General features: G+C 37.0%; 1 protein-coding gene across 1 annotated transcript in view; it reads left to right on the plus strand.

The window, feature by feature from the left end:
• The window catches only part of LOC579783 (protein CLEC16A), a 104667-nt gene that overhangs the window by 8975 nt on the left and 69594 nt on the right, over window positions 1–26098 (plus strand). Inside the window, exons 2-18 of the mRNA XM_030984386.1 lie at window positions 6484–6612; window positions 7223–7356; window positions 8138–8205; window positions 9639–9719; window positions 10827–10932; window positions 12136–12259; window positions 13550–13736; window positions 14393–14443; window positions 16761–16871; window positions 17926–18328; window positions 18895–19033; window positions 19963–20063; window positions 20568–20617; window positions 21070–21255; window positions 22449–22544; window positions 23925–24053; window positions 24597–24717. Of these exons, the coding sequence (XP_030840246.1) occupies window positions 6484–6612; window positions 7223–7356; window positions 8138–8205; window positions 9639–9719; window positions 10827–10932; window positions 12136–12259; window positions 13550–13736; window positions 14393–14443; window positions 16761–16871; window positions 17926–18328; window positions 18895–19033; window positions 19963–20063; window positions 20568–20617; window positions 21070–21255; window positions 22449–22544; window positions 23925–24053; window positions 24597–24717 (2216 nt within the window). The remainder of the gene's footprint in view (window positions 1–6483; window positions 6613–7222; window positions 7357–8137; window positions 8206–9638; window positions 9720–10826; window positions 10933–12135; window positions 12260–13549; window positions 13737–14392; window positions 14444–16760; window positions 16872–17925; window positions 18329–18894; window positions 19034–19962; window positions 20064–20567; window positions 20618–21069; window positions 21256–22448; window positions 22545–23924; window positions 24054–24596; window positions 24718–26098) is intronic.

A 26098-nucleotide genomic window follows, 5' to 3' on the forward strand; every position in this document is an offset into this window, starting at 1 on the left:
GTCTTTCAAATGCCGTTGGAATTTAACCTTTTCATTTTTTTTGGCCTGCAAATGGGACATAGTACTCTGTGGTATAACGTACAGGTGAAGAGGTTTAAATGCAGTTCTGGCTCTCAACAGATTAGATATCGTTATGAAGCTGTTCAGAGCCAGAAGGGTATTAAGTCTCGTGAGTTAATAGGGCGCTTTAGTAACGAGACGGTACGCACAGGAGACGGTAACGCGAGCGAAAAAAACGAACTGCGCATGCGCGAATCTGAAATCTCTCCGTCCCGTCGATTTTCGGAACGGTACTCAGCCAACATAGCGTTCGTTCCCTAAACACGACATAAGAGAGAGAGCTGACAAATAATTTTTATCTAGATCTAACTATGCAGGGCACTTACCATTACAAAAACAGGGAATCTACTAGTGTTTCCATTGTCTGTTCGATAAGTAGCTTATTCTATACCTAAATCTACAATAAATTGATGATTTGGCCGTTTAGGCCTACTTTGGGGGACCTTTTTCATTGTTATGCATGACGTGCCTGCACGCTGTGCACTACAGCCCACCGCGGGGTCCATTGCCCCGGCGCTCCGGCCAAGCCTCAAGGCCCTAGAGCCTAGCACCAAAAGGCAGCAGGTGTGCAGTTCAATACGGGAATTGGATACGGACTTTGCGTCCCCGTCGCCTTTAGCAGACAGCGAAAGCGCTTAAATATCACGACGGTAACAAGAGTGCGAGACCCGTCACAGTTGGTTAAACACTCCGTCTCCTGTGCTTTCCGTCTCTTTGCTAAAGCGCCCTAATATCTGAGTTAATACAGAGATAACACCCTTCTGTTTCTAAAGAGAGCTCTCCTTGCCCATCTCTTGTGTGTAGTATATTACCAATACCAGTGCTCATTCATGTTTCTTAACAGATTATAACTTCCCCAGTACTATTACCTTTTTTGATAATCTATTTCAGCATTGGTTGGTCAGCATTCAGAATGTACTTTAAAGATAAAGACCAGTTATGGTCATGCGATTGCATTGTGAAAGAAACGATGTGGAATCGATCAGAAAAGGTTGATCATCTAGCATATAAGTATTGGTGTGTACTGCAAGGTTCTGGAATCGTCAAAATGATAAGAAATTTGGCCCAGTCTTCGTAAAGTTACAAGCACTGTACACAGAAAGATATATATGGAACTACGCACACGTGCATGACACATGGGTTTATCTCTCACACACCAATAGATAAACTAATTTACCAAATATATCAATTACATGTAGTAGGCGGTTTCCCAGCAAAATTGTTATCATCATGTATTAACTAGTCAAAACATATTCTTTCACATGATTGGTAATAAAGAGCTTCCATTTCATTTTTTGAAATTGGTGCATTTCCAATACTGGTCTTTACCTTTAAGGGAGAAAAAAAAAACACTTCTCCATGATACAATGGATTAGGGTTATATTTATATAAAGTCAACATTTGTCATTTGCAATGGAAAAAATACATCTATATTCACTTCATTTTGGCAGTCTATGTACCGTAATAATAATAATAATACATAACATTTATTAGGCGCTTAATACTGATGTTTCTAAGCGCACAGTGTTCTGATTAAGAGAAGACTATAACCCGTAGAATTAAATTAGAAGAAAAAGCAAAGATACAAAAGTAACATAGATAAGGTGAGAAAAACAGTGGCAATCAACTAAATAAAGACAAATATGGTGCGCACCTCCATTGACCGACGCACAACTAATCATATCCTGTCAAACAATGAGTTAATGATGAAATAATTTTTACCTTTATACAGCAGGATCCATTCACATTATTTTGTACAAATAGAAATGCATACATACATACATGTACATACATTATTGATTTGTATGTTTTTGTTAGCAGGGAATTTTATGTTAGTAGAGTACATTAGATATACATGTGCATGTAGGTAAATGTGATAGGACGAGAACAATCCAATCATATTTGTCTTGGTATTGATATAAGTACATCATTATCATTAATGGCCTGTCATTGTACTTTGTAAGGGTTTTTTCCCCTGTAGAAGAGATCAGCGGGAAGGAAACCAGCTGCATCTTCCTTTTCGAGAGTTAAATTCATCCCTCGTTTTAAGTAAAATTTTGCAGGATCATATATTCCACTTATTTGTTTTTAACAATCCTGGATGAATATCATTATATCTGTGTGTTTTATAATGAAATGAAATAAAGAAAAATCTCGGGCCAATGTTGGTCAAAGGAAAATGAAACACTCCAGATATATCAAAGACTGTTCACTGAAAAACATATGGGCAGTTATCTCTAAAAAAAACTCCAACAGAAAGAAAAACACACATATATATATATATATATATATATATAGTTAATAATGATGATAATTGTAATACCGGTAGTAACAAGGATAATAACGATGAAGAAATAAATACATTTATCTAAATATATGAAAAAATGAAATCACTGCACTCTCAATGAAATCTTATTGAAATAGTAGCAAGTCTGAAAAGAACTCCCATTAATGAATTTTATAAAAATAGACTGTATATTTCACACTCCCCCTCACCTAAGTTTACAATTAATTGCATTGATTCAGTTTCCCATCCTGGCATACATAATGTGAGTCATTATTCAATCTTGTGTAAAAACAATTTTCACCATATGCTTTCATAATGATCGAGGGGAGAATCTTAATTTTGTTTCAGATCAGTGAATGTGCAATGAGCCTAGCTTTGTGACGTCCGACTTTGCTGGATTTAAAGAGACCATTTTTCCAAAGCCCCACCCAACATTCGAGAATACACACGTTTCAATGTATCTTACCATGGTTGAACTAAAATTGTTGTTGTCACATGACCTTGAGTTAAAATGTCACCTGATCTTGAAAAGGCATGTCAAAGTTGAATGATTATTGTGCTGATTTACACAGTGGATTTATGAGCCAACACAGATTTTCGTTAAGCATGAGATTGTGAATTACCAGTTTGAAAGAAAGAGAGTTGCTATTATGCAATGTTGTACAACATATTAACATAATGATCCCAAATTATACAGTGAAACCTGTATATAAAGACCGCTCAAGGGATCCATGAAAAGTGGTCTTTATGTACAGGTTCCTTCAATACAGTTTTAAATGAAAAAACATATTCAAGGGAAACAAAAATGTGGTCTTTCTGTACAGGCAGTCGCTAAAGCAGGTTTGACTGTAGTACCTGTACTGGAAGACGTGGAAGGGTTTGTGTATATGACCTTTAGTCTTTTAAGTGAGTTTTCTCCTATGAAAATATATATCAATGTCAAATATACAGTTTTTAAGTATTTCATGGAATTCCAAATCTTAACTGATTAACTGTGGTCCAAGACGATTCAAGCCAGATTAACCTTTAGTTGTACTCCTCTACATGAAACTGAAACTGAAACCCGATCTGGCTTGAATATTAATTGTGAATATCCTTTATTTGGGATGCCAATATTTCCCGTGATTAATTCCCAATGCTTGCACGAATATTATAGCACAGGCTCTGTATTGAGTATGGGAATGGGTATGATTGAGATGACCTACACTGTACGATCCAGAAAGTATGCAGGTGTTGAGTTTGTCTAGTTACATCGGAAACAGAGTAACAGACGGAAAGTCATGGGGGAAGGGAGGGGGATCATCAAGCTGTAAAATTGATCTTTAATCAGTTTTAAAATCAAACTCAATTTTAGTCGATTAAAATCCTCCCTTATTTGATTTCCAATGAAGTATGAAGGTCGATTTGTTAATCCAGGAAACAATTTTCAGTCCAAAGTATAATAAAAACCATGTTGACTCCAAGATTGCAATCAATGAAAGCCCATTATGAAATATGATGGGTTTTTCAATTTATTAACCAATCTTTATTCTATATTCATATACATGTACTGTAGTACAGACATGGCTGATCATATCTCGAACATCATCTTTCGATCAAGATTATAATCTTCAGACTATTTGCATTAAGCTCCAATATAGCGCCATGAGAAAGTACTCGCTTTAAATCGTCGCCACATTCGGTTGGAGGCGAGACATTGATTTTGCTCCACACCCGCTGCATCACAATGCAATTTGCGCGGCTCCTAATGGATGCGTCTTCAGGATTTCCCGCCGTCTACCCTGAGGGAGTAGTGGATGCCTGCCTAGATGGGTAGATTGAATCGAGATGTGATGTGGTGGAGCAGCGGTGTTGGGAGAGAGAAAGATCTATGCAAACATCTTTATTCTGCTTGAAGTGATAAAATCGCGTTTGGAGGTAGTGATGATGATGATGATGATGATGATGATGATGATGATGATGATGAGAATTTTGAGGATGCAATACCTGTACATGTATCCTTGAGAGTGTTTCCTTTTTTTGTCAAATCAAGATATTTGTTTCAATCAGTGTTGCTTATGTTGGAACGATTGAGATTTTGGAATGCAATATTAAACTAAATTTCAAAATTCAGTAGGGTTTGAAGTTGAACTTAATAGTTGCATACACTTTTTAATAAATTTGAAGTAATACAAATCTTATTTGGTGCTAGTGATGCTGCTGAAAATGATACTGTAAATAAATGCTAGTAAATGTTATTTTGTTAAAGTCATTTGATATCAGTTATGATTTGATTTCTTTCTCTATCTTCCTCTCTCTCTCTCTATCTCTCTCTCTCTCCCTCCCACACACACACACACACACACACACACTCTGTCTTCTGAAATGATTGAGTTAAAAATAACACATATTTTTCAAATCCAGCAAGGTTAGGTTTCACCGGTAATTGCGTCTTAGGCTTGACTTCACCTCATTTGTTGGAGGTGATGATGATCATTATGATAGCGTTTTATACCTGTGTGCTGGAATGGTAGAGTACATGAAGCATGAAATGAGAATTTTAGAGATTACATCAGTAAGTCTTTTGGATAATAATAATAATTATATAGTTTTAGTGTTTGCTGTTTCCTTTCCTAGCCTGCACAAGAACATTGCAAAAATTAGATTTATTTCCAAATTGGAAATTATTCTGCAAGAGTACTGTCTATGTCGTTGGTCCAGTACCGGTAAATTATCCTCCAATACCATGTCACACCCCATCATCATCTCTCCATCTCTCTTCGACCCTCATACTCTTTATCATCCCTTGGGAGCCTAGCTTTCCTTTAATATTTAATAATGTCTCAGATTTTGTTTGCACGCTCCCTCCATCACAATCCATACACTGGAGAAATACTCTATTTGTGCTGTCAGTCAGTGCCCCATTTTGAGGGGATGAAAAAATAACAAATCTGTTTTTATTGAAATAATTTCATATCATACATGTAGCAGAGTGGTTCAGATGGGAACCAATCAAATAAATGCAATTAATATTGAAATACATACAATTAATATTGAAATACATGCACTTAATATTGAAACACATGCATTTAATATTAAAATACATGCATTTAATATTGAAATACATGCAATTAATATTGAAGTACATACAATTAATATTGAAATACATGCAATTATTGCATTATGAATCTGCATGTCTACCTTTAGATCAGTTACAGATCTGCATACATGAACATGTAAACACAATATATCCTCACATGTTTTAGTAGACCTATTTCATGAATAAGGTAAAGATTGTACGATTTAGGCTCGAATCATTTAAAAAAAAAGTGGATCCCAACCATTTGAAGCGTTTAGAGCCCATTGCCAAGATAGTTGTGGGATAACAATATATATTTTTCATAGACTTTGCACATACATGTACCTAAAACTTTGCTTGGGCAGATCAGAAAAATGGCAAGCATTTCACTTATTATAGCAGGTAAAATATCATGCCATAATTCATTCTCTAAGAACAGATATTTAGTTTTATTTCATCAAAGATATTAATGGATTCACAATTCTAAAAGTCTATTTTACTTTTGAATTTCTCTGTCTATCCTTCTCAAATGTTTCCAGAATCTAATATAAGACTGGAGCATTTTTGGCAGAGTTCCTCCGCATTTTTCATACCAACTCCGAATTCCGAGTGCATGCCTCAAAACTCCGATTTTTTTTAAATTTAATTTTTTTTTTTTTTTTTTTTTTTTTTTATTAGAGTGTAATGCACTTGGAGAGTATATAACTATTATGTTTGTATTTTGAAATGTAAAGCGCCTTGAGCATGTTCATGTAAAGGCGCTCAATAAATACCAATATGTATGTATGTATGTATAAGACTAAAGCATAACACAGCACTGATAACCAGATCACGCCGACATTCGCGCTCATAGAAGATATACACAGCGACATGGAAACAAAAAATAGACCCTAAAGTCCTGTGTACCCCCCCCCCCCCCAATCTACAGGCTACTACCCCAATCCTTCGGTGGTTCGCGACCTCGTAGTCCATCCAGAAAAATTTACTCCTAATTTCTCTTGTCTCAGGTTGGCAGGTATGCTGGAGGCCCTGTGATTAATCGTGATTTATTTATTTGTTTGTTCTTCCTCTCTACCAGGCTGCTCCATGGAGTGTTGATGCGGAATGCCACGGTAACGGAGCAGAACAGAAGTCTCCTGGTGGAGACGTTGAGATCCATGTCAGAGATCCTCATCTGGGGGGATCAGAATGACAGCTCCGTCTTTGAGTAAGTTTGACGGGCTAACTTCGAATCATCGATTAATCGCTTCAGTTTGGATGGTCGCGTTACCCAACCTTTTGTGAAACCATGCCCCCCCCCCCCCATTCATGAAATGTTGAGGGTAATGTTTGTGGAAGTAAATCTCTCTCATCTACATTGGTATGGTCCAATTTACCCAACACTTTGTGAAAAACCCTTGGCAAATCTACGATAGGTCGCATGATCTTCGGTTTTCGTTTATGAAAGGTCAAGTAACCCGACCTCCCGACCGTGCGCGATGATCCAATGAAGAAGTAAGCCATTTTGATGATGGGAGAAAGAAACAAAATATATTAGCTTGAAGATATATATCATCGGAAAATGAAGCATTACATAAATATGACGACTTCATTTCAACAGATGTGCAGATATCTGTGAAGCGCTTAGTGATTTTTCTCATTAGTTGATCTATAAATCCAGAATATTATCATTATTCAGTATTTGAATACTTTCTATAAAGGGAAAGTATGTTACGCAGCCTGCTATTATCAAAGTCATATTATAAGCCATTCGTCATGATCATAAGAAGATATGCATTCACTTCTTTTTGTGTTTTTGTGATCATTCCACCAAACAGTTTCTTCTTGGAGAAGAACATGCTACTGTTCTTTCTGAAGATCTTACGTCAGAAGACGGGAAGCTACATCTGTGTTCAACTCCTCCAGACTCTCAACATCCTCTTTGAGAATATACGAAATGAAACATCCCTATGTAAGTGTTTTATTTTGCACATAATCATCAGTAAATGTTGAGAACATGAAATATTAAAGATGATTATAATGTTAAGTGTGGGGTGTGTGTGTGTGTTTGATGTGTCCGCTTGTGATTATTACTAATGTTTTACTTGTAATTTGTTAATTTTGTAAAAGGGGCACCAGTTCACCAGATCTTGATCTTTTTGGTTGCCCCTAACGATATGTCAACTTTATTTATGATTATGTCAACATGTTCTATTGTATTGAACTATATTTTATATCGTTGAATAATTGAATTGAATTGAATATATACATGTATGCCTCTTTGACACTTGATGCAACATCGCTCTTACTTCTGATGTTCAAATAGTTGCATATCCAGGGTATTCATATTAGGACATCTTTTTTCTGTTAACATTTATTAACTGATAGAAAATCAGTCAAGACCTAAAATGAATTAAAGACCTACAACATGTATTTCACTAAGAAAACAGTAAATCAACATTATAATTATCAAATGCAGCTGATATTTATTTATTATTAAACTAAAAGACTTCAAAGAAAGAAGAAAAAAGGGGGAGGAAAGAGAGAGAGAGAGAGAGAGAGAGAGAGAGAGAGAGAGAGAGAGAGAGAGATGGGGGGGGGGGGAGAGAGAGAGAGAATGGTAGTAATATTAAGAGTGAAGTTACCCTTTTGCTCATTTTGCAAATTTTCCCACCTTCATTGTACTAATGCTCAATTTATACATGTATGATTAGAAAACTTAGAATTGACTATTTTTGTCTGTTCTTTCTCAGATTATCTATTGTCCAACAACCATGTCAACTGCATCATCGTCCACAAGTTTGACTTCTCTGATGAAGAGGTAAGTGATTATAATGAGGTGTCATTCTCTCACTTTAAAGGCATTGTTTAACAATGTTTCCAGTTTTACAAATCTGAGATGCATAGCCCTATGTGTTATCAGCGTCTGTGATACAGTGTAATATTGGAGCCCTAACAAAATTGCACTTCAAATTGATCATGAAGTGCTTCACTATACTGTAGCGTTATAAAAAAACTGTTTGGCAAACAGTTTGTGACATTTCTAAATTCCAATCATAAACACCTTGATAATCAGACAGGCGATCGGCTTGTAAAAGTCATGGGATTCTCGACTGACCTAAAGGTTTATAATTATGATTGCAGCATGAGCTAAATCCAGGATTTTGTTTAGAATCTGAAGCAAAGATACCCAATCCCTTTAATTGCAAATGATATCCTTACATGTAGATGCACTCTGCTCCCCTTAAGGGACACCCAGACTTTGGTAAAGCACACTTTCAGGTTTAATTGGAGAGCCAAAAAATAATTTAAAAGATCATTTAATTTTCTTTATTTCAGACAGAGAAGAACAAAGTATTTTTTAAACTTCAGAGTATCTTTGAAGAAATGTCAAATTGACCATGTGAATAATATTTTAATTCCTCCAATGTAATTCCCTCAATACGGAATAGATTTCTTTTTCTTTAGGAGAGTATGGAGGCATTTGTTACCCACAATCATATCTAGCAAATGCTACAGGAATTTGTTTCTTTCAAGTAAAACCTAAAAACCTTGTTAGGACTTTGCAGTTTGATAAAAACCTATCTAGATTGACTGTTTCATGCAAAAGGTTCCAAACTTTGCATTTGTGATTACCATTAATTGCTATTATTACCCGTATCAGACATCTGAGCTGGTCATTTATAAAACCGTATTGCCCTAGTTTTCACTAGCAGTGGGAACGGAGGGGTATATTCTTTGTATTTTCCTTGGTCTCCCTGCGCGTATTGACTTTGCGTGTAGAGACGAGTGAAAATATACCTTGGTATTTTCCACGGTCTCGCATATCCGGGTATCTTGTATTGACCTCGCCGTATTTTGTCATTTTCATTGCGCATCTATTATGCGTACGAGAACCTGCGCACTCTATTGTGACGTAATAATCACACCAAATGCACACTGTTTGCAGTGTATCGAAAATTTTGTCAAGTACTGGATGCACAGTGCTGGTTTGACAAAGTTTGTTCAGTTCTTGAGATTGTCATGGTGGATTTCTGTATTTGCTCTAGATGTCTGATTTGGATAACAATACAAATATTGACTGGCTTTACTTTCGGGGGATATCAGAAATATTGACCGCGCTAAGACCATATTGCCCTCGTCTTTCGACTCGGGGCAATATGATCTGAGCTTGGTCAATATTTCTGATATACCCCTCAAGGCCAGTCAATATTATATAATTATTTTGTGCCTTTTTTCCTTCATTTCTTCTAGGTGCTAGCATACTATATCTCCTTTCTGAAGACTCTGTCCTTCAAGCTCAATAAGCACACCATCCATTTCTTCTACAATGAGGTGAGTTCATGATCCTTTTGTCTTCTCTAGGCCTGTTTTCATCAGCTTGAGTTCCCAAATAACCTGCTATTTTCAGACTCGGTATATTATCCCAAAGCTCAAAATTGTGTCTTCACCAGACCGATACGCTCATCACAAACTAGCTCAGATGGGCACAAATAAGCCTGCTATTTCCCAAATAGCGGGATATTTTGGAAACAAGACCAACATTTCTCAGGATATTTTCTCAACTAAATATCCCGCTAATTGCAACTGCGGGCTGATGAAGGCTCAAATTAACTGGTTAATTTGCGATCGGGATAGTTAAAGTAGCAGGTTATTTGGCTAACTTGAGCTGATGAAGACAGGCCTTAAGATATCTTTTTGACGAAACTCTTCATGGCATATATGTGATTGTATACATGTTTAGATATGGAGATCCATAACACCGTTCATAAATCAGTATCTGTCTGTATTGAAGATATATGAGCTGAGATGAAATCAAAAAGTACTGAATGATATAGCCAATATTGTTGCAGCAGAAATAACTGAGTAGTGAGACCATCAAATTTGGAAATTGAAACTTTGTAGATGACAGCAAATTTTACATCAACAAACTTTACAAATGACAGAAATTCAGGGTTGTTTCCGGTGTGATTCAATTATTTTGAGGCATGGAACTTTGCAAATCTTCCCCACTCAACAACTCATAGAGAGAGAGGAGAGGAGCAGCTCCTGTGTACCAGTACCAGTAGATTGATCGCAACAGTGAGATGTGTTTGTCCATGAACAAATTCTGCGGCTGTTTTTATTGCCTTTGTTCATATGAATGTAAATGCCATTCTCTTTCTTAAAGGGGGTGTAACATGGCAAATACTGGTTAACGCCATCTACGACTTCTTTTGAACAACTGCACGTAAACGAATGGACTTGATTAACAGTCAGCGTGTGCTAGCATTCGCAAAACAGATCAAAGTTCTGCATATGTTGCACGCACATGAATGCTGCGGTCGCGTCATCCGTAGTCGCATTATACCCTATTGGCCCTAGTCGGGCCTCGGGAAAGACACGTAGTCTCGTCATGCTACACTCCCTTTAACTTTTGTTTCTTTGCTATATCTCCCGCAGCACACCAATGACTTTGCCCTGTACACGGAGGCCATCAAGTTCTTCAACAACCCAGAAAGCATGGTCAGGATCGCAGTACGCACCTTGACACTCAATGTATATAAAGGTGAATCCCCTCTCTTTCTCTCTTATGCCCGCTCTACACTATATTTTGTGGGTCTCCATGGATTTTTGTGTAATAATAATATGTCTTGTTTACCAAGGGTAGCCTCATCAGTATTAATATTGTTCTCCCTGAGGGCCTTGCAATCATAGTATTACCCCGGCTTTGGCTGAGCTATCAAGCATCCAAGGATTCCTTCCTACCGCGTACTTATTTACCTCACCTGGGTGGAGTGTGGCAAATGTAGATTAATATCTTGTCAAAAGACATTAGTGCTGCGGCGGGACTCAAACTGCGAACCGTACGATCCACAGTCTGGTGAGGTATCCACTAGACCATGACACCTCGATTGGTCAGTGACCCATAGGCGTCATTCTCTTATGATGTAATAAACTGCCATCACACAAGAACATTGCTGCGGCTGAAAAATCACAAATCTGTATATTGTTTGTTTGTTTGGTTTACCTGACTGCTATAAGAAAGCATGTGTATGCTTGTAAGTAAACAATCAGGACCGACGGCTTTCAGTCCTCACCGTGGGACTGGGTAATGAGGACTATGCCTTTCCCAAGGGCACTAGTGCATTGACTTATTTTCTAACCCGGGACCTCCAGATCACGAGACCACTGCTCTACCATTGGCATATAGCCATCGCGCCTCCTATATAATATTATAACACAGAAGTCAGAGAGTATATGTAGTGGCTCTTCCTGCATGCATGAATGTGTTTACCCCCACCCCCTCTTGCCATTCATTTTCATGTACATATGAAATGCTGACAATGGCAGAGCTGTTTTTTTGTCTTCCACACCAAGTCTGAACTAAGCTTAATTCTCCAGTTCCATGGTTAAGCTATGTTCTTTTTCATTGAGTTTGTATGATACTTTTGTCTGTGACTATATTTTTCCTTACATACATTTTTTCTGTTACACTATTGTTGATCTCACAGAACAAACAGTCAAGAGTCTAATTTCAAGATTTTAATCATTGCACTATTTTCCAACTGATTGACGGCCTATTGTGGGATATCTGTCACTTTTGATAGGAAGCAGTATAAACAGTAGCTTATTCAAAGCTAATTCCAAGCAAATTGTAGTATGTTGTTGCTATTGTAAGCATGATAGATGAAGTGGTCACTTACCTCTTTTCCCTGCCTAACTCTCCATAAATTGTCAAATGTTAAATTTGTTTTTTGTTTTGAAACAGTGAATGACAAGGCAATGCAGATGTATATACGTAACAAGACGGCCGTCCCTTACTTCTCTAACCTGGTCTGGTTCATAGGTAACCACGTTCTAGAACTGGAAAGCTGCGTCAGAAATGACATTGAGTAAGTACAATCAATCTTTCATGAAAATGGTACTAAATCTACACCAAAAAAAAAAAATCCCCTTTCTAAATGTATGATTTTGTATTAAGCCCTATGGTGCTTTTTGTTTTCAGCGCCCCTAAATGTCAGATACCCTCATTATTTTTAGTTTTTAGAAGCAAAGTTGAGCCATAAGCAATGAAAAGTGTATCAAAAGGATGCTGAAGATTATGCATTTGGGCAGGCAGTGGTAAATGTCTTAACACCTTATTTTTATAATCATAATCTTTATTTCTAACTGACAATTCATATTGAGGGATAAAGCAGGTTATTCACTTCTAAAGTGGTATAATAAATGAGTGTCAAATAAAATACATCAACTAGGTTTCAAGATATTTGTGTGTTTTCATAAATTATGTTTGAATAGTTTTGAATCTGATTTAAAGCATTTTGGGCACTCACATAGCCATACAAAACCCCATAATCTCATAATCTTGTGAGAGATTTTAACAATGGATCATAAATATTTTTCTAGTATGTCATTGACTTTGCTAGACAGTTTGTTCATTGTGACATGACTTCGAGGATATGTAGCGACTTCCTTAGCTTCCTGGCTTGTGAAATGAAAGTATTTTTCAATGTCAGATTTGATTCATGCTGTTCAAACTTTCTAAACAGCCCCTAGGTTTAAAACACGTTGAGTACTTTGGGATTCTGTGTCTGCAGTTGTTAACTGCCAAAAGTTTTCACTCTCCAAGATATCAATGGAAATTACTAATACATGTCTTCATTTGAATGAGATACATGTTAAGTGTAACCTGTCTATAAAGACCAAAAAAGGAGACAAGAAAAGTGGTCTTTAAGTACTTCAGTACATGTTTCAATAAGAAACAATTTTCAAGGGAAACAAAAAATGTGGTCTTTGAAGACGGGTGGTCACTAAAGTAGGTTCCAATGTATATGTATTTCATTTATCTAGTGAAGTAGTTGTAAAACTTTTCTCAGATAATCTATTTCTAGAGTTGTGCGATCAAAAGTTCCATTGGGTTCCTATTACCGTTTGCAATGTCTTTTTTTCTTTTTTTTAAATTTCAATTCCGATTGAATACCATTTAATTTCCCCTTAAATCTTTCATCGCTGCCATTTGTTATAGACCTTACTCAAACATGTCCTCTATCAAAATATTAAGTGGCATAAAAATGGTCAAAAGAAGTATTGTGTGTTCATTCAATCACGAAAAGCAAGAATTCCATTTCTACATGTACACCTGATTTATTGCATCATCTTGAACCCAACATGCTATTTTTCAGTCACCAAAGCAAAAGTCGTTTGTCTACCCTGGTCGCCGAGCACCTCGACCACCTCCACTACCTGAACGACATCCTCAACATCGGCATCGATGGCCTTAACGTCGTCCTCACCAACCACCTCCTCAACAGACTGCTTGTGCCTCTCTACGTCTCCTCCATGACCAAGACGAGGTCACACGGCAAAGCTGTGAGCAGACCTTTGTTTCGTTTCATTCTGCAATGTTTATTTGGAGTTGTATAAAGGAAGCAAACGATGTTATCTGTAGACAAAACAAAAATCTATGTGTTTACAACAAATAAAATAAAGGGAGAAAGCGATGCCATTTCTTTATTTGAGACACCTCAAATGTCTCATTAATGTTATTTTTTGGCTCTAAGATATTTCTACCTATTTTTATGTTTGTACTTTCATCATTATTGTTTTGTGGCCCATCATGTGTACAGTGTAAGCTTAAATCATCCCCTGTCATGATGGTATGTTAAATAAACCAGAAGAAGAAGAAGACTTTTTGATATGGATAATAAATGTGCTACCTATACCTTATGATTTTACTAAAGCAGCTGTTCTGTTCTGCTTACCCAGACTACTAAAATGTGTCTCATTGAGGAATATTCAAAGCTGAAATAAAGAATGTCTTAGCAATGGTCTGAAATAGTCTGCATTTTTGGTCTAGAGCATTCATAAATATTCATTGAAACATAATACATCTCAGCTTGTTGATCTAAAAGTAAGTTTCTTTATAATCTAATACAAAAACTAAAATGAGAAATTATGTATTGTGATAAAATACATTTTAAAAGACATGAATACAATCATTTATATTCCATTGTTTGTCATTACAGTCGAATCCCCCGGCCATTAGCTCTGTGGTAGCTCTGTTTCTACTCTCTCAGGTAGGTACTGAAGGGCCCCATTTCACAAAACTTGTCATCAGTGATAAAGTGATAAATGACAATTTTTGTTATAAGCTACTGAAATCCTTTCTTCTGATTGGTTATCAGCAGATTTGTCACTGATTTTTGTCATTTGTCATTGAGAAAAAGCTTTGTGAAAAGGGTCTCAGGTCTTAGACATCCCCAATCTGTCTAGATATATGCAAATGCAATACTTGATCCCAATCCACTATATAATTTGTTTCATGCAGTTTGGAAAATGTGAGCATTTACTAAATGATATATCAAGATGTAAAGCCCAAAGATTTGTATTATAATCTAGTATCCAGTTAAAGAATCCAAGTAATCTCTATGCATTGGAAAAATGAATGTTGCTTACATCCTGCAATTAGTAAATATTGATACTTCTGAAAGCATTAGTGTTTTATCATAGTAATGTAAAATGACTAAAAACAGGACAAACTTGATGTCGTTTTTATGCCTCCGCCACCGAAGGTGGTGCCGGAGGCATCATGTTTTCGGGTTGTCCGTCCGTACGTCCGTCCGTCCGTACGTCCGTCCGTCCGTACGTCCCGTTTGACCGTTATCACAATATCTCAAGAACCATTTAAGATTTAAACTTAAGACTCGGGAATAGTATTTATCACCATAGGAAGACGATCTGATAAGATTTTGGAGTACGTAGGTCGAAGGTCACAGGTCACAGAGGTCAACTTATGAAATTCCTTGTATTGAGTTTGTTAGCGCGATATCTCAAGAACCATTTGAGATTTAAACTTCAAACTTAAGGATAGTATGTATCACCATAGGAAGACGATCTGATTAGATTTTGGAGCACGTATGTCAAAGGTCAAGGGTCACAGAGGTCAACTTATGAAATTCCATACATTGAGATTGTTTACATGATATCTCAAGAACCACTGGAGATTTAAACTTCAAACTTAGTGATAGTGTGTATCACTATAGGAAAACAATCTGATTACATTTTGGGTCACAAGGTCAAAGGTCACAGGGCTCATTATGTATGCAAAAACAGCTTGTGATCGCGTTATCTGAACAACCGATTGATGGATTCCTGCCAAACTTTGGTCATGTATGTATCTTGCAGAGCTGATAAACTGATTAGATTTTGGGGTCACGAGGTCAAAGGTCACAGCGCACATTGTGTATGCAAAAACAGCTCGTGATCGCCTTATCTCAAGAACCGATTGATGGATCCCTGCCAAACTTAGGTCATGTATGTTACTTGCAGAGCTGATGAACTGATTAGATTTTGGGGTCATGAGGTAAAGGTCAAGGTCATGCAGCTCATTATGTATGCAAAAATAGCTTGTGATCGTATTATCATTAGAACAGATTGATGGATTCCTGCCAAACTTAGATCATTTATGTATCTTACAGAGCCAATGAATGGTTCATAAGATCAAAGGTCATGGGCTCATTATGTATGCAAAAATAGCTTGTGGACGCATTCTCATTAGAACTGACAGATGGATTACTATTTAACTCAGGAAATCTTGCAGAGCCAATAAACTGAGTAGATTTTAGGGTCATGAGGTCAAAGATCAAAGGGTCATATATGTATATGAGAAATTGCTTGTAATCACGATATTCTGAGAACATGTTAATGGATTACAATTGAACTTGAATTTGAAAAATTTCTTCCGTTTCGGTTTGTAAAATTGCTCTATGACGGAGGCATCATTTTCGACTGCGCGCAGTCGAATTCCATCTAGTTTTTTTGTCTTTTACAATTGCATATATTGAGGGGTCAGTGACACAAAGACGTAACTCCATTTTGGCCATTTTGAGAAAAAGTGGCTTATGTGTCACTGAGCACTTGAGGAGTTGAGTCTATGTTTCACTGACCATTGACTTCAATAGGGTGTTGGGTGGTGTTAAGTCTTTGTGTTTCCTGGAAAGCCCACATTTTTCTGAACATTTTGATATCAAATACTCATTTTGGTAAAATATATGTCACTGAATCCCTGATATGTACCTTGCAAAGATTTAATTTAGGGTTCTCGTTATAATTGAACCAAATCACAGAGATGGAGAGAGAGCTTAATACAACTGCTCAATATTACCTTTCAACACTATTTTATGTGGTTTTATTCAAGTAACACTTTAAAAAAAATTGTAATTGCCTCTTGCAAACGTACATTATACATGTGGTTTTATTCAAGTAACACTTTTTTAATAATTGTAACTGCCTCTTTCAAGTAACATTACACATGGTTTTTGCAGTTTTATACAATTCTATTTCAAAGAAAGGATTACTTTTTCATTCTCATGTTTTTCCCTCTAATTATGTCAGGTATTCCTCATAATGAAGCAGCAGCCTCTAGTATGTCAGCTAGTTGATATAATCTTCAATGGTACTTACAAGACGATAGCAGACCAGCCTACAGACATCAGCGGTATAGGGGTGAGTTTCATTTTGTTCATATACACCTCTATACTCTCAACTCTCACAAGAAGCCACAAACAGTTTTCTTCCTCAAAATAACAGTAGAACATTTTTTTCTTTATAAAGTATGTTTTTTTTTGTGCACATACCATCAACGAAATGCCCGAAAATGTTGATCACTACTTCAATAGAAATATTTAATAGAGATTTATGAAGAGTACAAATTTACAAATAGTAAACAAAAAAGAAAGAAAAAATTTAGACGTGATGGTTTCGAGAAATCAGTCCATGAACACTAGCCGTGTGTTTGTTGGAGACATATCTAACCTCTGTTCTTTTATTTCCAATAGGAAGTCTGTCAAGAAATATTGTTTCTGCTAATCAAGGTTTATATTAGTGAAGCCTGCTAATATGCTTTAGCTCTTTTTTTGTTGCTATACACAAAATGATTTTGAGCGGTTTTGTATATACCGTGCAGTTCATTAGGTAGGACCACATGAATATTGTTCTGACTGTCATTTGTGAAAAATTGTGTTCATTATGAAGTGATATCAGAAACATTGATTATTGGGTCTCATCAAGCGATTCTTCAGTTTTAAAGGTAGAATAATGGTATTAAAATGGATATGTCACCAAGGGTACACAGCAAACAAACTGCCCTTTTGACAAGTATACATCACTCTTTTAACTTTCTATTTGCTGCGGAGTGAAACTCCAGACTACCACATGGTTTGTGTGACAAAAGTCTAATATTGCAGTCCACTGTTTGCTCCATTAGTTTACAAAAGTAGGCAAAGGGTTTAAATACACCTGAAATTTCATTGGGGGATGACATGCTTTCGAGTAATAGCAATTTCAATTGCTTTTGCACCCCTGACCAGCAGATTGTATCCTTCTCTCTCTCCTTTCCACTTTCCTAAAGCTGTTTGCATTTATTATGAAATTTCTATGTATTATCTCATTGTTATACTCATTGTATGTTTTCCAATTGGTCAAATAAAGGTCAAATAAATAATAATAATAATAATTTGAATTTCTTGTGATATGTCAATGGCATTGCTCCCATCATCAGACATTCTGCGCATTCGTGGAGCCATCGGAGAGCCTGGAGATCTCCCTGGACAGCAACCGGGAGAGAACCGGGAGAGAGATGAAGGAGAGGAGGCGGAGACCCAACTACCGCGACGTGGACTCGCCAACCGAGGACATCGACGGCGACGGCGGGGGCAAGGAGGTAGACCAAGGGCGGACTGACGGTCCTGTTGTTGCTATAGCAGCTGCCGAGGATGAGGACGATGGAGATGATGAGGGAGATGGTGAGGGGGTGTTGAGAGGAGCTGTAGGAGGAGTAGGTGGTAGGACGAGGAGGAGAGAAGAGGAGGAGGAGGGTGATGAGGAGGAGGAAGACATGCCAGAAGCAGAGAGAGGAGGGAGAGCATCTCCTACACCAGATAACTCAAGCTCTGGTGTAACAAGTAAGAAATCCTTGTTTGCTTGACCAACTTTTTTTTACAAGTAAATTTGTTGATGTGTGCATTAGGAAAGGCCTTTAAAACAAAAAAGCTCAAGTCCACTGTGGTGTCAAATTAATTTTGAATAGCTATATGAAAATGAGAGCAACAGGTCAGTGCATGTTTGAAAAATATGCAATTAAAGGTAACACAAAGTTTTGGGAAATTTTGAAAATTGGGTGGATAGTGATTCTTTACCATTTTGATACATTTGGATGCCCCTGTGGATGTATTATAAGCACTAGAAAATTTAGGCCATAAAACTCTTCTGCTTTCGAGAAAAATTGAATATAAAAATTTACCGGTGCTCCTGGTAAATTTGATAAATTTCAAATAGCGCCTACAGCCGTACAATAGTAGCTGCGACCATGAAAATCTCAGAATATGTAGTTGTGATATCAAATTTCCAAACGGGAATAGCTAAACGGTCGATTTTAAAGAGAAGAGAAGATCATGGCTGCTGCTCTCTAAAGACAGTTATTAGTAAGCTGTTATTGATAAGTTTTTGCTGCCTATCTTTCTTGTTCCAGGTGAGTCTGACTCCACCAGTAACACCAGCAGTGCTATCTCGACGTCTGCCACTAGTCCATTGGTAGATTCTAATAGCACTGATGAAGAGAAACGTATAGCCGCTACACTTCAGAGGGCAGAACTTAATCTTTCAACAAGGTATGAACATTTCCCCCTACATGCAGTTCTTTCAGCGCAACTTCACAGAAATATTTATTTGCGAGTGATGATAATAACAATTCGTTTTTGTATAGCGCATAACACATTATGATATAACGTCCCTATGCGCTTCCAAAGAGCTTTGGAAATTAATACACTACCTTTAGCTCCGGAATGCCTTATCAGCGAGTATTGATAATATCAAGGGATAATCCTACCATCTTGTATAGCACATAACACATTATGATGTGACGTCCCTATGCACTCCCAAAGAGCTTTGGAAATGATTACCCTCGCTTTAGCAACGGAAGCCGTTATCAGTAAGTAATAATGATATCAAGGAATAATCCTGCCAGGTACCCATTTACCTTATCTGGTTGGAGCGTGGCAAATGTAGATAAACGTCCTGCCAAAGGACGTTAGTGTTGTGGCAGGGATTCAAACCCATACCTTGTGGTTCACAGTCCGGTGACATGTCCACAACGCCTCTAGTAGCACCTACAGACAGGATTCTCGGTCCAAATTGAATGAAATATGGCTTTGCATCACATACCAGGGAGATGGTTTTGGAGGGCCAAAGCAGTTTTACAGGGTTCATTTTGGGATGTATTACCCTTGTCAGAACTATTTCACAGAGAATTAGGCTTGTATTTGTTTTCTTTCTGAAGTCCCCCATGCTTGATTTTAATAGCATCAAGGTTGTTATGCATGGGCAAGAATGACCAGTACAGCAATATTTCTTTCAGCACTTTAGATATTAAACTTCTTGGAGGTATTCATTCACCCATTAGCACAGGATGCTCTTTTACATTTGTTTGCTCATAAATTAATTTTTAAAGTTTTTTCCTCTGAATTATTCATCCAATGCACATGTTTTCCTCTCAGAAAATTACTATAGTCCTCTATGTTCTTGTGTTTTCTTTCTTCAGACCATACTTTAGCTGTGTCTTGAATTCTTTGGATTGTAACCATGGTGATTACAGAGCATTGTTTGCCCTATGTCTGCTGTATGCTATTGGTTCTAATGAGGGTAAGTTTAAGATTTTCTTTTCACTGGATTTAACAGGACTTTTGCAGAATGTCAATCTTTTCCCAATTCATCGTCAACATTGCCTGATGTACGTGTATCCAACATTGTTAAATTATCTTAGACGTTTCATAGAAACAAAAATATTCCCTTGCTTAACCATTGGTTAAGCATTTGATTTTATCATCAAATGTATATAAGAAAAGAATTAGTGTAAATAGTTACACAATTTTTTGATTACTGTAAATGTCTATAAAAGTTGTATTGGATCTTCCTGTGTACTTTACAAGGTTATAGCAGATAACACACATACATGTATTTACTCATTTATTGATATAAAACCAATAACCTACATGTATATCCTGATAAATTATTAGCTATAGAGATATTTTTGATGATTGTCTTTTAACTAACAATTAAATAAACAACCTCTAGATAAAAAGAAAAGCATGTAGACTTTATTGCTTATTTCAAGAACCTTTTTCCTTCTCTCGTGCGTCTTTGTAGGAATCAAGGAAAAGCTTTTGGATGGAGTCTTACTCACAAACAGGGTAGAGGTATGTATGAAATAGAGCAACCAGGATTCACTTTTAACCTTTAAAGGAGATTAATACATTATTGTTAAATATTTGTACATTATGTAAGCCATTCTAGGCCTGTAATGGGTAGTTTCCTGGGTCTTTTTCTGATTTCTCGGAAATGAGTCTTTTCACAGTTTCTTTCATTTGCAAATTGGTATGGATATTGAAAGATTAGCTTCAATTCTTGCTAGTTGACCAAAGCTATTGGTGGCCTTTTATCTATAATATGTATTTCTAAATATAACACCTGATCATTGAAGGTTATGTTCCAGAATAAGGCCTTGTACAACTCTTTTCTGGTAGAGGGACTGATTGCCTGAGGAATCAAAGATATCAATTCCAACTAACCCTTATGATGGTTATTATGACCCTCTGGTTAAGAACCAGTGCCCAAATATAACACATGATTATCAATGGTTGTATTCCAGAATAAAGCCTTTTACAACTCTGTACTGGTTGAGCGACTGATTGCCTTGATGAACCAGAGCTGTCAGCTCAATAGCTGCATCCGTCCTGTTACTCTTGAGATGGGTTGCCTTCTTCTCAAGCAACTAGTCTTCAGTAACATCCAAGCAAAGTGCTTCCTAGAAGACAGACACCTAGCCTGTGTAGAGGTAAGCTCGTCTTTGTTTTAGATTCTAAGCAAAATTCTGGATTGCAATCATAATTATAAACCTTTAGGTCAGTCAGAAATCCCATGATGTTTACAAGCTGATCGCCCGTCTGATTATCAAGATATTTATGACTGGAATTTGAAATGTCAAAAACCGTTTTCCCCAATGGTTTTTGTAACACTACAGTCTATTGGGGAAAATGAGTATGGTGAAACTGGTCACTCAAAGATTTTTACTTTTATGAGGCACTTCATGATCATTTTGAAATGCAATTTCTTTAGGGCTTCAATATTACACCATATCACAGACGCTGATAACACGTAAGGCCATGCATCTCAGATTTGGCATTATTAAACAATGCCTTTAAAACTCTAGATGAAAAGATAGCTAGCATTGATGCAGGAAACCAGTGGGATGAAACATTGCTCCTTGTGCGATATTTCATCTCACAAAGTTGTGATTGATCAATTTGTAAATATGTAATTCCATGACATACCTCGGATATGGCTTACCTCTTTTGCAAGCAACTGGTCTTCAGTAATATTAAAGCAAGGTACTTCCTAGTAGACAGACTCCTAGACTTTTTCTTTTAAGAACTATGCAATTATTTGAATTAATGCATAATATAAATATCAAATCAACAGTGAATAATATGTGACATACTTGACTTGACTTATGCCATCCACGCAGTCAGGAGACCTCATGATGGCTTCTGTATGGTGATGGTATGCCAGGTAGTTCTACTTGCAGCCAGTCTTGAAGCATCTGTCGGCCTGGTTATGGATCTTGCTTTGCAGTCCTCTTTTGGGTCGATTTTCTTGTGACGTTTCCTTCAACAGCCATCTTGGGGTACCTTGTGGGTTGCATTCTTAGAACGTGACCAAAATATTTGAGTGTTTAAGTGAAGACTTTATGCAGAACATCTTGGTGGAGGTTGGGGGATTCTGTGATATGTATGTAGATAATACACCAGCATAAGAATCCCGTTCTTAATAGGGTTCAGAGTCTGATTTATCTCTCGTCAAAATAGGGGAAACCATATACATGTATACACACAAATTCAAATGATATAGTGGCCTTTCTTGGCAGGTCTTTCTAAACATCATACAATAAAATGCAGTTTGAATATTTGCTACGATGAGTTTTAAGAATTTAATATGTTTTTATCTATTCACTTTGACTTTGACTACCAGGGTGCTAAGGAGGAGAGTGTTCTGCTCCTAAGGACCTTCTACAAGGGAGATGAACTCTTCTTAGACATGTTTGATGATGAATATCAGAGTATGAAGGTGAGTGTACATTGCAATGGTGCTCTGGGCCCCATTTCACAAAACTTGTCATCAGTGACAAATGACAGTTTCTGTTATAAGCTAGTGAAATCCTTGCTTCTGATGATCAGCAGATTTGTCACTGATTTTTGTCATTTGTCATTGAAAATGGCTTTGTGAAACAGGTCCCTGTTCTATATAATGCTGTCAAACTAACTATTGTGTCCATGAAACTTTCTAATATATACTTTGAGATTCAGAAATGATTAGATTATCGTCACAAAGACATTCTTAGAGCTGCCAACCATTCCGTTTTTGCCGGAATTACTCTGTTTTTTTTTCCTCTCCATTACGGTATTACGTTTTTCTTCATAAAATACGTTTTTTTTTAATTTAATTTTTTTTTTTTTTTAACCTACCGCAGGTCAAACAACTGCCCTAAAATGGTGATTTGATCACAAATTCAATAGAAAACTATTTTAAAACATACTTGAAGAGAAAAATATTCTTAAAAAAAATGAAATGCCGATAATACCAAAATTACCACAAAAAAATTACCTGCTTGTATGGAAAAAACAGCGTGATGAATGAACATTTCTGCATTGGAAGTGTGTCGCGCGTGGTTGTAAGTTTCGTTTTTATGAATTTCTTTTTTTGGCTTGAAATTCTTTTTTTTTTGCCATCATGATTCCTTTATTTGTTCACACAAGGTTGGCAGCTCTGCATTCTATGTATCAATTTGAGACTGTTTTATGTTGTATAATTTACAAGTCCTATTTGAAATGAATGTTTCTGGCTTTAAGTAAATGTCAATGTATGAATATCAAAATATGAAGGTAGGTTTACATTGCAATAGTGCTCTGTTCTACGTTCTACTGTCAAACTAGAACTATGGTGTCCATGAAACTTTCTAAAGTATACTTTGAGATTCAGAAATTATTAGTTTCTTGTCACAAAAAAAACATAACTGTAACAATTTGAGAAGTGTTCAAGTTGTAAAATTGACAAGTAGTGAATGAAAGTTCCTGGTTTAAGTACATGGTTTAGGGCCAAAGTCCGCAAGTATAGATCCTTTCTAAAATTATCAACTAACTATCTATAGGTCAATATCAGCGCAAGCTTCTAAGTTGATCATATGGCCCAGAACGAGGCTTTATACCTACATTAGCCAGCCCAGCTGAGATTTTCTAAACTTCCTTTGCTCACTACTCCTCTGTTACGCGTTTATACCAAAATGATTTGTCAGATATCTTTCTTTTGCTCTTTTTAAATATCCAGTGTACCTTTTGTTTGATTCCTGTAAGAAGTCATTACCAGAACTTAAGGTATCCTTTAACCTTGTTATGTGCAAAACTTTTACTGGGCACTTGAAAATTTCTTGTACGACGTTTTCATCAATAGAAACGACCCCTGAATGTTGAGTACCTGATGATGGACGAATCCATTCTGCTGCCCCCTACTGGCACACCTTTGACAGGGATAGACTTCACCAAGAGGCTGCCCTCTGGTGAGCTAGAAAGGACAAGGAGAGTAAGTACTTCAGCTATTATTCTCAATCTTTACGAGACAAAAATCTTTTACAAATTTTAAGAATACAAACAGAGAATGTACGGCATATATCAACAATTGTAAGGGTGGTAAAAATAATATCTTTGAATGGTTTATGTGCTACATACAGCTTCTCCATTCATAGTTGTTGTTTTTTTTTTTTTTTTTTTTTTTTTGGGGGGAGGGGAGAAGTATTTTTGTAATTTTGTTCCATCTTTCATTGTTCTTTCTTTCTATTAAAAGAAAGAAGCTAATCTCATGCAAATTCAAATAAACCAAAGGCAAAAGAAGAAATACAATGTAATTGTCACAAGTTTTATGAGCTTCCCTGTGCCAGGGTCATTACCTCTTTTGAACCAAGTCTGTATAAGGCCTCAACATGACCACTGACTCCAAAACTAAAGCCTGCTTGTATGATGATGATATGAAGATTTACCAGCATTTTCATCATGTATGTGTATTGATGTAATGATGTTTGTTTCATTTGCATCATGCATTTTCATCCTGTTCATCATCTTGCTGTAGGCAATCCGAGCATTCTTCCTGCTCCGCGACCTCTCGCTGACCTTGCGTAACCTGGTGGAGACCAAGCTACCTTTGATCAAGCCTGACCTTCTGGTCAAGACCTCGGACAAACTGGACCTCAGTAAGTCGATCCTTCCTCTACTCTTTCATTTAATCATTCTGTCTATGTGCATTGGCCTTCTGGTCAAGACTTAGGACAAACAGACCTTTGTAAGTCAGTCAGTCCTTCCTCTTCTCTTTCATTTCAATGTTCAGTCTATCTATAGTCAAACCTGTCTTCAATAGTGGCTACCTCCCTCTAAAGGCGACCTCTGTATAGTTGCCATGTATTTTGTCTCCCTTGAGAAAGAAATGTGTGTCGTAGATCCTGTCTAGAAAGTCCACCTGCCGACAGCTGTCACTGTCTCTGTTTCCATCAGATGGCCTGTATGACCAAGTTTGACCGTGTATGTGGTTCTAGGGCACATGCTTCGTGGTCAGTGTCCCTCTACCAAACATACTTCAACCCTGGTGTCAACTCCATACCTAACCCTTGACCCTTACCCTATAGCTATACTATAAACATGATAGCACCACTAACCCTAACCCAACATCTTTGACAAAAAATTATTTTAACGCAGAGCATGTGTCAGACCACACAATGTGTGTATGAGCTGATATTTCCTGTAGTTGAATATTTGTCCAAAGAAAAGGCAAGGTTTTCCGAGTAGGGTGTTCTTTTATAAGATAAAAGTATCAGAACTGTTGTGTGGATTACCCCCCCCCCCCCTTCTCTCTTTCTGCTCTGTAAGTCTCTTTTTCATTTCTCTCTCTCTTGTTCTCTTCCTCTCTCCCTTTTGTTCCCTCTGCCCTGTCTCTCTCTCTCTCTCTCCCTCTTCCTCTCTCTCTCTCCTTCAATGCTTCTCTGCATCTCACTTTTCTCACCAACGCCCTCGCTTCAATTTTGAAGTCTTACAAAATTACATTCTTCAACTCAAATCCTTTAATTTCCTCTCTGGTATATATATATATATACATGTTGTTCATCCATGGTTTCAGGGAATTACAAAAGGTTTGACATTTTCATTCTGACAACAAAACAAGATTAAATGTTACGTGGGAGAGGCATTTCCGTGGAAAAGATGTTTAAAAGGTTCCTAAGTAAATGTCAGTCGTCAAGTATTCGCACCCCCTTAGATCTTGATTGTGTAGAGGTAAACATTCAGTATCAAACCAAAAGAGGAATCATGATATTTCTTTCTTTGAAATGCCTCTTTCAAGCACCTTTATTGGCCCAAATTCACAAAGGAGGTTTGTCGACAAACCTAGGTTTATGTGCGTCATATGATACACATAAACCAAGGTTTGTCAAAACGCGTCAAAACACGTCATATGACACACATAAACCTAGGTTTGTCAACAAATCTCCTTTGTGAATTTGGGCCATTATGTTTGTTGTTGTGTGTTTTTTTTTTGTGTTTTTTTTTTGGGGGGGGATATTTGAGATATCCTTGGTGGCCATG

Source organism: Strongylocentrotus purpuratus, unplaced genomic scaffold (genome assembly GCF_000002235.5).
Source record: "Strongylocentrotus purpuratus isolate Spur 01 unplaced genomic scaffold, Spur_5.0 spur5_scaffold_14, whole genome shotgun sequence".
NCBI classification, from domain to species: domain Eukaryota; kingdom Metazoa; phylum Echinodermata; class Echinoidea; order Camarodonta; family Strongylocentrotidae; genus Strongylocentrotus; species Strongylocentrotus purpuratus.